At 34.7% G+C, this 13,690-nt stretch overlaps 1 protein-coding gene across 4 annotated transcripts in view; it reads left to right on the forward strand.

The window, feature by feature from the left end:
- Fur2 (furin-like protease 2) overlaps nucleotides 1–13,690 on the forward strand; it is a 461,999-nt gene that overhangs the window by 11,070 nt on the left and 437,239 nt on the right. For all 4 annotated transcript variants that reach the window (XM_012283553.2, XM_012283554.2, XM_076532816.1 and 1 more), the window contains exon 2: nucleotides 2,765–3,228. In XM_012283553.2, the coding sequence (XP_012138943.1) occupies nucleotides 3,043–3,228 (186 nt within the window). In that variant the 5' untranslated portion in view covers nucleotides 2,765–3,042. The remainder of the gene's footprint in view (nucleotides 1–2,764; nucleotides 3,229–13,690) is intronic.

Genomic DNA, 13,690 nt, shown 5'->3' on the forward strand with positions numbered 1-13,690 from the left:
TTAACAAACGAAATTATGGAATAACAGATTCCATCCCGCAACAACAGCTGTGGTTTGAGGACTACCCTAAAATGTGTTATATTACACAGCCGGATCCCAAAGCGTTTCTCATCGTCAATCAATCTTTTGTAATCTATATATTCTGTAATTTATTTGTGCATACTCTGTAACTATTTAACAAACGAAATTATAAACTAACCCTTCGGTCCTGCAACAATAGCTGTGCTGTCGATCACTGCTCTCAAATGTGTCGTATTACACAGTCGGATCCGAAAGCGTTTCTTTATTGACTGTTTAAAATACTCCCTGTAATTTATTTGCGTATCTAAACCTATTTAAAAATGAAACTGTATTAACACGTTTGATCTCGCAATAACCGCAATATGATCATAGCTATAAAACGTGTCATATTACACATTTCAATACGAAAGCGTTCCCCATCAACCCTTTAAAATGTATATGTGCAATTTCAAAGGCTTCCAATATTTTAAAATACAAAAGCTTTGACGTTTCATTTTTGACCTGCGGTCTCTCGATCGCAATTTCACGACGGTAGAATCTAGTGACTTTCATCGACCGGCTTTAATTCACTTTTCGAAATCCCTGGAAGCACGATCACCTCCGTACGTGGCACGAGAAAGCATCGAAGACCAGCGCCGATGTTTTTGATTTTATCAAGTTTCTTATCTGGGTCATGCAGGGCTTGACGCGAAGAAAATACAAAGGAAAAGGTTTCCGTTCGAATTTTCTCGCAATTTTCCGGCTAATTATTTTCAATCGACTCGGAATAATTGAAAATAGTTTATTTATGAAGCCTTCTTCGGAAGAGCGGTTCGCGTTTGATATTCATGGCGGACGACGTAAGATATTGCGTGTTGTCCGCTTCAAGGCTACCAAAAATAACAACGAGATCCTCTCTTCGTGCTTTAAGACTCGCCAGAATCCTTTGTATGATAAATAGGGCAGCATCGGGGAAGAGGCTTATTCCTTAAAACGAAGCGGCACATAAATCCGCGCTTCCGGGCAATTTAAATAACACTATGACACAACGAATTTAAAAAGCATTATGTGCTCCTTCCTCGCGAAACATTTGTCACGGCACTTTTCAAATGTGTATATCGCGGGACGTTCAGACTTTTGCGGCTTAAAATTCTCACGAAATAATGTCCATGACGCTGTTGAAACACGAGTCGAATATTTTTCATATATACTTTTCTGTTGAAATTAAAATTGTCTCTTGTACAAATAATTTTCTAGTTAAAAATTTCCTTCATAATTATTTGAAACTTCATACATGAAATATAGTTTATAGTAGAAATCTTGTGTTCCTCCGTACATTTGAAACTTCATACATGAAGTATAGTTTACAGTAGAAATCTTGTGTCTGTGTATTTAATTCGTGGTTGAAGTTTGAAAATATGAAGAATTAGACAATTAGAAAATTTCAAGTTTGAATAATTATTACAAAGAAGGTTTAAATTGCTACAAACACAAAAGGTTTATTAGTAATGGCCTTCATGGCCTTAAACATATGTCTGCTGCATGTGAACTCGTACAAGTTCATACTCTATAATAAAGGATAATAACTGGAGTCTAATAAGTATCTGTACTAAAGAATAACTATACTAGTTCGACCATAAAAAGTTATGCACGTGTGTGCCCATTCCTTATGTCTTTATGCACGTATGTGCACAGTGCTAATGTCCTCATGCATGAATGTGCACAATCCTTATGTCCTTAAGCACGTATGTAATGAGGATTGCACATTTATATTCAAGGTCATTTGAGAATCTCTTTAAAACCTTGTCAGCTAAAATAAACTTTCTACAAATTTGATCCTTTCGATAATTTTATCATTATAGGATAATATCCATTTCCATGCACTCTACAGGGTGTTACCTGTAACGCTACTCACGATTTTTCTCCCACTTGCAGCCACCTTACGAAAAAAAGTTTCGAACAATATTTGCAGAGTATGAAGTGCACAATAGATATTAGTAAAGCAAATTTTGAAAACAGTTTGTTCTCCTGGCAAAGTCAAGGTCACCTTGAGTTTTTTAAATAGGAACATACATTTTTTTATTCATAGCTTTAGAGGACATCGAGACGAATTCAAAACACATGTTACATGATATTTTTATTAACATATTACTCGATTTACAGAAGTGGAAATGCGAAGTAAAAGACCGGAATATTACGTGATGGAAGGCGGCATACATTTTGAACATGTAATTAAATAAAGTGTATTTTTCTTACATTCTAGTCGCGTGTTTGCATTCAGTAATCTCTTCGGAATCAAATAATTGTTACACTACCAAAAGCTAAGTACTTCACATTTCCTCTTCTGTAAATCGAGTGACCCAAGTAACCTTGATTTTGCCAAGAGTACAAACTGTTTTCAAAATTTGCTTTACTAATATCTATTGTGCACTTCATACTCTGCAAATATTGTTCTAAACTTTTTGTAAGGTGGCTGCAAGTAGAAGAAGAATCATGAGTAGCGTTACAGGCAACACCCCGTGTAACACTTCCCAGTTACCGCCATATTGCAAGTGATCTAAGCTACAATACATATAATATTAAAAATTAAATATAGAATGTGAATCGGTAAACCGCTATAAATCGTCGAGAATATCCGGCGAACGCGGAAAATCCAGCGAAACGATAATAAATATCAGCCTACCGCAAGGATTGCACCAACATCCTTCCGGTAGCCATCTTCCGGTACCGCAAATCTTCATATCGTTCTTTATTTGAATTCCAGATACGTCAAACAGAGGAGTCGATGATCGGTCAGTGTGGTCAAAGTGATCCAACCAAGTGTCGTGTCGCGTTTCTAATCGTGTTTTAAACTCCTTTTGTTCCTTCTTCTTCTCGTCGTCGCGCGGGGAAAACGAGAAGCAATGTTAAAATAAAATTTAAATGAAAATTCGCGTTTCGATCGTTGCATCTTGTCGTTGGTGTCTGATCGTGAATCGGTGTCCAAGCAATCGTAGTTTCGGCTGTCTCATTTCTTTATTGGCCGTTTGAATCGTTGACGAGATGATCGTCCAAACGAGCTCGTTGTGCGTGCTGGTGTTGCTGATCGGTGCCTTAGTGAAGTCGAAAGCTGAACCACGCTCGAGATCATCCCCGATTTACACCAATCAGTTTGCGGTCCATGTGCCGGATGGTCCGGACGCCGCTGCGGAGATCGCCGCCAAACACGGATTCGACAACTACGGACAGGTGAGTAATCACATTCCACAACTTATACTAACCAGTACTTGATTTAGTACTAGTCGGAATGGTTTAGACCAGTATTAAATTCGGAAATAACATAGTCTTTCGTTAGGTGATAAATATAATTGTAAATTTCTTTCTTATTTTAGAGAGTTGCGCGATGTCATTTTGTAGAATTATTGCTTTTAGGATATTTTAAAATTGAACTAAGTTTGACCGAAATCGCTGTTTCAAAGATCGTGAGGTCTTATTACTATAAGTATAGCTAGGTAGTACATTAGTCCTATATCCAGGGTACTGTTTGATTTTGTATTAGTAGTAGTACAACCTTAAATAATCCAGAAATATAATCTTTCGTAGAGAGAAACTATTAAAACTTGAAGTATAAATTTCTCCCTTATTTTATGAAGTTGCATGCTACAATTTTGCAGAGTTATGTACTTTAGTGTACTCTGACACTATATTAAGTTTGACCGAAATCGGTGTTTCACAGATCGTGAGGTCTTATTACGATAAGTAGTATAGTGAACTACTAAAACTTGAAGTATAAATTTCTCCCTTATTTTATAAAATTGCATGCTACAATTTTGCAGAGTTATGTACTTTAGAGTACTCTGACATTATATTAAGTTTGACCGAAATCGGGGTTTTCAAGATCGTGAGGTCTCCTTGTTAGTAAAGTTTTCTTGATAAAAGGGCGATATACGGGATGTGGTAGAATTACACACCAATACTTCCTTCAGAACTGCGCTTCGGTTAGATCTATATCAGTATAACTGTTGCTAAGGAAACGGTAATATAGGGAAAGTCGACTTCTTCACTAGTTCCAATTCTTAAACCTTACTATATCAAGATTATTTTGTGAGAAGAATATTGTAGAGGTATTCACTTACGAATTCTTCTCATTATTGCTGTTGGTAATAGCTTCCTTGTGAAAAAAGGCAATATAATAGAAAACGATGCATTTATTAAAATATCTGAGAGTTATGTATTGTTTTATGTAGGTCTAGGTCAGATTATATGAAACAAGTAATAACCATCTCTGGTACAACCTTCACAGAAAAGATAATCTAGGGAAACATCTACCAAAGATATTTATACTAAGATTTTTCAAATCTAATATTGTTACTATTATAGTAGTAAATTTTTATTAATAGCATAATTAGTGTAGATTCAAACTATAGTTCTCCAAACAATTCTTCAGAAAAACGTAGTAATACAAGTATGTTTTTAATTATTCCCAGACTGTCCTTAGAGTTTCTCAATTTTTCCTAGTATATCCTTAGACTCTCCTGATATAACCAATCTAAATTTCACCTTTCACAACACATTAATTTCATAACATATTAATCAATTAAATAATAAAAGCAATTTTTTCTTGCAATTCACGCAACATCGATAATAATGAAAGTATAATTAAGTACCATTGAAATCTTAAAATTGTAATAAAAAATAGTTAGCTTATCGGGAAACGTAAGTGTTCGATAATTTAAATTGGTAAAAGCAAAAAAATCATCGAGGAGATACTTTTGAGCAGTAGTGTACATAGTCACGTTAATTAAGAGCACTATTAATTGAGCATTTAAAGAGCTTTTATCTTCACCATCGTTCCCAAGTCACTTCTACCAAACAGTTCTCAATTAAGCACGTAATTTGAATACGGTCTTCGTGCACGTCCAACTCAATTGTACTTGCTTATCGATCCACGATCAAAATCCATTATAAAACTTTCACGGCGATTGCTACGAATTGACATAGTTTTGATGATGGGTACCCCTTATGGAAACTTTTATTCGCTTGCGATTTAACACTTGTTACGATCGAAATTCTATCACGTCGTGCATCAAAGATTTGTTAATACTTCGGTGCACCCTTTCGAGTGTTCGAAAGTGTGAAATCAAAAGTGGTTATATCTTTTTAGCTCTTTGAGGATTAGTTTATTGTTTGTGACGGTATGTTACATACACGTTGAGTTGTTGTATGTGCAATTATAAATTTCAAATTCCTCAATTTATTAATTTTGAAATTATACGTTTTTTAGTTTATTGTGTAAATATGCGAAGTTGGGAACTTTTAAATTTGGAAATTTAGGAATTGTGAAACTTTAAATTTACGGAATTACAAATTAACAAATTTACAAATTTACGAATTTGCAATTTGCGAATTTACACATTTACGTATTTGCAATTCGCAATTTGGGATTTGCGAATTTGCAAATTTACACTTTTACGAATTTGCAATTTGGGAATTTACAAATTTTACAAATGTCAGGCGTTGTTTTGCTACATGCTGTATCATTACATGTTATATTACCACTCATTCTATCGCCGCGCGTTATATTGCCGCAATTCAAATTTTGTAATTTATGGATTTTCGAACTTTCAAACTGAAAAATATACAAATGCTGAGTTTTGACATTTTACGCATTATTTTACCGCATGTAATATTCCCTCGCGTTATATTGCCGCAACTCAAATTTTTAAATTTATAACTTTCATACTTTCAAGTTGAAGAATGTACAAATATTAAAATTTATAACATTTTACACGTTATTTCACCTCGTGTTACATTGCCTCGCGTTATATTGCCACAATTCAAATTGTCAAATTTATAAACTTTTAAACTTTCAAACTGAAAAATGTATAAATGTTCAGATTTATGATATTTTACGCGTTATTTCACCTCGTGTTACATTGCCTCGCGTTATATTGCCACAATTTAAATTGTCAAATTTATAAACTTTTAAACTTTCAAGCTGAAAAATGTACAAATGTTCAGATTTATGATATTTTACGCGTTATTTTACCTCGTATTACATTGCCTCGTGTTATATTGCCACAATTTAAATTGTCAAATTTATAAACTTTTAAACTTTCAAACTGAAAAATGTATAAATGTTCAGATTTATGATATTTTACGCGTTATTTCACCTCGTGTTACATTGCCTCGCGTTATATTGCCACAATTCAAATTGTCAAATTTATAAACTTTCAAACTTCCAAACTGAAGAATTTACAAATGTTCAGATTTATGATATTTTACGCGTTATTTCACCTCGTGTTACATTGCCACGCGTTATATTGCCATGGTCCAAATTTTCAAATTTATAAACTTTCAAACTTCCAAATTAAAGAATGTATTAATGTTGAAATTTATGAGATTTTAAGCGTTATTTTACCACGTGTTGTATTGCCGCGTGTTATATTTCCATGGTTCAAATTCTCAAATTTATAAACTTTCAAACTTGCAAACTAAAGAAGATACAAATGTTCAAATTCATGAAACCTTTCATGTTATATTGTCACGTGTTATATTGCCATGCGTTATATTGCCATTATCCAAATTCTTAAATTTATAAACTTTCAAACTTGCAAACTAAACAAGATACAAATGTTCAAATTCATGAAACCTTTCATGTTATATTGTCACGTGTTATATTGCCATTATCCAAATTCTTAAATTTATAAACTTTCAAACTTGTAAACTAAAGAAGATACAAATGTTCAAATTCATGAAACCTTTCATGTTATATTGTCACGTGTTATATTGCCATGCGTTATATTGCCGTTATCCAAATTCTGCAATTTAGGAAACTTTTAAACTTGCAAACTAAACAAGATACAAATGTTCAAATTCATGAAATCTTACATATTATATTGCCACGTGTTATATTGCCGCACGTTATATTGCCATTATCCAAAGTCTCAAATTTATAAACTTTCAAACTTCCAAACAAAAAAATGTGGAAACGTTTAAATTCACGAAATCTTACGTGTTATGTTGCTACGCGTTATATCACCCCACAAGCAAATCACAACGAGTGGTTGAGATTAGGAGAGGAAATGGATCTACCTCGTTCCCTACTTATAGTAACGACAATACACGCAACTGTACCAGCATCCAAAAAGCATCGTAATCGCAGCACTATACATATAAATCACGGTTAGTTTCATCATCCGCATACGTGATACACCGGCTTTTGTGATCTTAGTTCCATCGTTGCCTGTTCGTTTGCGGTTGTATTTTTATGCAGTCGCGCGCTCCTCCTCCTCCCCTTTTCATTCGGTCGCGTGCGCGGAAATTTCATCGTGTTGTCAACTATCAAGGGAGATATTTCGTTCCTCTCGCTAATTTGCAACCCTTGTTATATGCCGCGGTGAGAAATGAAAAAGGGAAGAAAAATACACCGACAGAATTACGTTTACCGGTCATGAATTGCATCCGATATGCTATCTTCGTCCATTTATCAGCGACTTTAGAATTTAACCCCGCTACATATTCATTCGGCTACTTTTATTTTTGACTTCTTCCGGCCTCCTTCATTAAATTTAAATATTTCATTCGCTGGGAAATTTCCTGTGATTTGAGGGTGGGTCAATAAACAACGCTTCGCGTATTTGCAAATTATTATCACAAAATTGTTGGATGCAAAATTAGTGATACAAAGTTATTCATTTAACTTGGATATTTTTAATTAATTTATATAGAAAATGTGTTGTGATTGATACTGATTTTGGATAACTTTCAGAAAGATTTGCTTTGATTATGTTCAAAACTATACAAAATATACAACGTGAGCTTCGATCATATCCAGCATTATGCAAACTAACAGTGTATGTTTATATTCAAAATTATTCAAAATAGCAGCGTAATAGATTATGCTCAATGTTATACAAACTACTATGAACTTTAATTATATTGAAAATTGTACAAAATAAATTGTTCAATGATTTTTAGTGAGCAAGAAGATTGTACAATCAGAAGGTTAGATAGAGTCGAAACAGGGAGAAAGAGAACCTTAAAATCTCATTAAAAAAACGATTTCAAGAAAAAATATTTTCTGCCATTTTATGTGCGTTTTAATATAGTACAACTTTATTCTTAGAATTTTTTTCGTACGACTAAAACTAAGAGAGATATTCGACCGATCCCGATTACGTAATATTACCCTATGCGCGATTTTTGCAGGTCGAGAGCAATTCAAGAAATAGCTTCCCTTTCCTTAGGTATTTCGCAATCTTCTTGAGTCAGGACTGTATTTAAATATCATGTGAACCCTCCTCTTAAAAATACATATTTCGACCTATAATTTTGTTATAGGTAGATATGTAAATACGTGTGAAACAATGCACCTAGAATCAAAGATCATAAATTCAACATCAAAGATAAGATTCACAAACTTTAAACTTTAAAAATAATTAAAAAGTTAATCACGATAAGGTATAACAATCGAAACGAATAAATGATAAAAATCGTCGAATGAAAATAACTGTGGCGATCTCCAATAACATGATTTCCTGACCCCCTTAGATCTAAAGGTTGGGAACAACAACTCTAACCTTTCCTTAAAAGGTGAAGGGTTAAAGTAAGAGGGATACATAACGCAAAACGTAAACACTGTTTAAATAGGGTCAAATATGACTCACTTCGTGTTCTGACAATTAATTGGTCCTATGGTTAAACCGGTATTGGGATAATCGACGTTCTATCGCAGAACCGGAGCAGTCTGACAACGTTCGCTTAAAAGTTCCTTGAATGCAATATTAAATCGAGGTCGTGCACAGAGAAAGGATTTCTTGCACAGTTCCTGTGGTGTTTCTCACGTGGCCAAGGGTGTGGGTACCGCCCAGATATCTGCATACCTTTTCGACTATATTTACGACCTCGCTATATCTGAACGGCTATAGTCGACGTAACGATATAGCACAGTCGTAAATTCCCATACATTTTACTTATTTCTAAGTCTGCTCTATTTTCGGAAATTTATGGTTGATATAGTAAGGTCGTAAAATTCGTGATCACATATTTTACTGTGGTTTTTAATTTACTATATATTAGATTATAGTTTATTATATGGCACTCGTTGTAAAATTTGTAATTGTATGTCCTTTTAATTACATTTTGGTTCTTGCTATGTGTTGATCATACATTTCACTTATTTCTAATACTGTTCTATTTTGGAAATTTATGGTTGATACAGTAAGATCGTAAAATTCGTGATCACATATTTTACTGTGGTTTTCAATTTACTATATATTAGATTATAGTTTATTATATGGCACTCGTTGTAAAATTTGCAGTTGTATGTCCTTTTAATTACATTTTGGTCCTTGCTATGTGTTGATCATACATTTCACTTATTTCTAATACTGTTCTATTTTGGAAATTTATGGTTGATATAGTAAGATCGTAAAATTCGTAATCACATATTTTACTGTGGTTTACAATTTGCTATGTGTTAGATTATAGTTTATTATATGGCACTGGTTATAAAATTTGCAGTTGTATGTCCTTTTAATTACATTTTGGTCCTTGCTATGTGTTGATCATACATTTCACTTATTTCTAATACTGCTCTATTTTTGGAAATTTATAGGTGATATAGTAAGGTCGTAAAGTTCGAAATCATATACTTTACTGTGGTTTTCAATTTGCTATATTTTAGAAGATCACAGTTTACGACATGGCACAGGTTGTAAAATTTGTATGTCGTTTCAATTATATTCAGTTCTTGCTATATGTTGGACATCCATTGATAATTTCATGATATAGCGAGGCCGTAAATTCTGTGCTCATTGAGCTCCATGTATAAATCATACATCTCTACTTTTAATTAATCAATTATAATTATAAAGAACGGTTCTTTCTATATGTTGTCATCCATGGATAATGTCATGATATAGTGAGGTCGTAAATTCTATGCTCGTTGGGCTCCATGCATAAATCATATTTAATTAGTCAACTATAATTGTAAATAACTCAATAAACAATAATAATTGTAAAAAACTCAATAAACAATAATAATTCTAAATAACTCAATAAACAATAATCCAACTCAAAATTGAGAAAGAAACGTTTGCATATAAATTTCATCGTCGTTCTCCTAAACCATGAATTAAGCGTGACACATGGTACACATTATGGTCGTAAAATCTGCTCGATGGTCGAAGTATATGAAGATGTAGAAACAGAAGCTCACTATACGTGAACTATAGCTGCGGGTCGTGCATTACAACAGCAACGACCCAAGAATCTGGGAACCGGATACGCGCGACCCGGCGCTACAGGATCTAATGGCAACAACTCGGCGGTCATGAAATCCGATATAAACCAACTCGCAAATTATGAAACTCGATACCTGCTACTTCGTGATTAGAGACCCCGATATCGACTACTCGGGCGTAGGATACAGAACCAATATCTTTGCGTTTATGGAATTCCACGAATCAGCAACAGCATGCTCGAATCAAATGATCGGGTTCCTCTGACAAGGCAATTACAACACGATATTTACAAATTTTTTTTCACGAAAACCATAAACGCTACTTAGCTACCCTTTTGCACATACATATTCAGGCATATAAGGTGGCTACCATTTTTTTTGTGAACGTATAGGTCAAATACTTACGGAGTTACAACTAATTTTGTAAACGGCTAACTTGTATCCCAGTTGGGTATACCTGTAAATGCTCCCCGGGTTTTATTAATTTATTTCAGAATTAATTGTGTAAAATTAAGAAATGAAAGTGTGTTTTTATTCTTGAAGGTGTATATTTAATACCTGCATAAAGTGGTTTCGTGAAAATTAAGATTAACAAGATAATGATGCTTTGACCAGCAACAGCATGTTCAAATGATCGGGTTCCTCTGACAAGGCAATTACAATACGATATTTACAAATTTTTTTCACGAAAACCATAAACGCTACTTAGCCACCCTTTTGCACATACATATTCAGGCATATAAGGTGGCTACCATTTTTTTTGTGAACGTATAGGTCAAATACTTACGGAGTTACAACTGATTTTGTAAACGGCCAACTTGTATCCCAGTTGGGTATACCTGTGAATGCCCTCCGAGCTTTATAAATTTATTTCAGAATTAATTATGTAAAATTAAGAAACGAAAGTGTGTTTTCATCCTTGGAAGTGTATATTTAATACCTGTATAAAGTGGTTTCGTGAAAATTAAGATTAACAAGATAATGATGCTTTGAATGAGGAGGTGTATACGGTAATATTACCTTACCGGGGCAATTCGTCTAACTGGCGAACGGACGGTCGTAATATTCCGATATGACAAAATGGCACTTGATATTTTCTATGTGAAAGCGTGAAACGGGTCAAAGTTCACGGAAAATTGAGTCGGTTGGCCGGGGGAATATTTTTATTCCCGTCGTGTAAGGAAAAACATCGGCGACCACCGTGGAAGATGTTCCGAATACCGTTGCATAAAAGCGTGCTTGTCGGATTTATGCCTTCTCCACAATTTCTGCGAATCGTTTCACCTCGACGGACCGAGGAAAATCAGTTTCCTTCCGCGCCGCTCGCTTCTGTTCTGACGTTTTCGCGCGGAAATATCTTGCTTTCTCCTCGGCTTTAAACGCCTTCCCTTTTCCATCGCTCCTGTTCAATCCCCATTTCTATTTCCTTCGAATTAAGTTCGAGCGTTTAGAGACACCGCCGCCGGAAACGTTCAATCTCACCTGTTCTTCCTCCCTTTCGCAAAGAATTTTGTGTCGCTGTTCCGAACTTATCACGTGTAACTAACGAATTTGTCAGTAGCCATTTCGAATGCTGTATAAGATAGTATGCTTATGCGATATTCACATAATCTACATGGGATTATAGGTATTCGTGTAAGACGGATACGGTGTGCATGATGTGTTCATATAATTCACGTAAGTGGATTGTAGTCTATACAAGATGGATACCATATATTATACAAGATGGATACTGTCTACGTAAGATGGATTCTGTGCGCGCTTTACGAGAAGTCTCATCGAAGGGTATGGGAGGTGCTTCGTACTCTCATTTAGAAATTTAGGAATCTCGGGATGTAGAGATTTAGGAACTTCGAAACTTCGAAATTTAAGAATTTTGGAATTTTGGAATTGTGGAATTTTGGAATTTTGGAAATTTGGAATTTTGGAATTTTGGAACTTTGGAACTTTGGAACTTGGGAAATTTGGAATTTTGGAATTTTGGAATTTTGGAATTTTGGAATTTTGGAATTTTGGAATTTTGGAATTTAGGATTCTATAAATCAAGGGATTTAGGATTTAGGGATACTGATATCTAGGGAAAATGAGATGTAAGGAAATAGGGATTTATGGAAATTGAGATCTAGGGAAATAGGGATCTAGGGAAATTGGGATCTACAGAAATTGGGATCTAGTGATATTGCGATATAGAAATACTCGGGTGTAGGGATATTGGGATTTAGGGAAATTGGGATCTAGGGATATTTGGATTTAGCGAAATTGGGATCTAGGGGTAATTGGATCTTGGAATATTTGGATCTAGGGTAATTGGATCTTGGAATATTTGGATCTAGGGATACTGAGAACTAGCGATATTGGAATCTAGGGATATTGGGAGCTAGGGATCTAGAAATATTGGGAACTAGGGATATTGGGATCTAGGGATCTAGGGATCTGGGAATATTGGGGCCTAAGGATATTTGGATTTAGGGGTCTAGGGATATTTGCATCTAGGGATCTACAGATCTAGGGATCTAGGGATATCGGGATTTTGGGATCTGGGAATCTAGGGATATATAAATTTAGAAATCTAAGAATTTAGGAATCTAGGGATATTAAGGTTTATGGTTCTAGAAATCTAGGAATCGAAGTGGAGGAGATTCACTTATATCGAATCTAGGAATATTAAGGTTTAGGGTTCTAGAAATTTAGGAATCAAAGCGAAGGAGAATCACTTATATCGAATCTAGGAATATAGAATCTAAAAATCTAGAAATTTATATCTCTAGACATCTAAATATTCAGAAATCTCAAAATGCAGAAATCTACGAATCTCCAAATCTAGAATTTAGAGAATTAGTCATCTAGTGATCCAGTGATTCACTGATCTAGAATCCAGTGATTCAGTCTTTTATGGTATCAGTCATTAACGAATCCAGGTATCAAAATATACAGATATTAAAAAATTGATGAATTTGGGTATCCAGAGATGTGATTATTTAGTACTATGCGAATGTAGGGAGATAAAGTGGAGGGAACACAGAGATACGTTGACCTGGAAACGTAGTAATATACGTTTTGATATAACCAACGGACGCATATTCCACTTGTACAATGGAAATTAGCGAAAAATGAAGTGTAGGTGTTGGGAATGTCCCTCTGGCGGTGATTGCGGATATTACCGCCACGTGTGCGTCAATTTACAGGCTTTTAAGTGAAGTATCATGTTAACACTTGACCAGTGCGTGCGGCCATGTACGCATACTACCGTGATACCGTGAAATCACGCGATCGAGTTAAAAATAATGGCGTTACGCTTTCCAGCATAAAATCATAGCGTTGCGTTATACAACGATTCGGTGTGAATAATGCTCGAGTAACTTGCCACGAACCGAATCGACGGTAATGCCGGCACACTGATTTTTCGTCAATATTTTTATCGCGGTGATTGTTTCGTCAAAAAATATTCGGCTAAATTGTTGATAC

This window comes from Megachile rotundata, chromosome 6, assembly GCF_050947335.1.
Source record: "Megachile rotundata isolate GNS110a chromosome 6, iyMegRotu1, whole genome shotgun sequence".
NCBI classification, from domain to species: domain Eukaryota; kingdom Metazoa; phylum Arthropoda; class Insecta; order Hymenoptera; family Megachilidae; genus Megachile; species Megachile rotundata.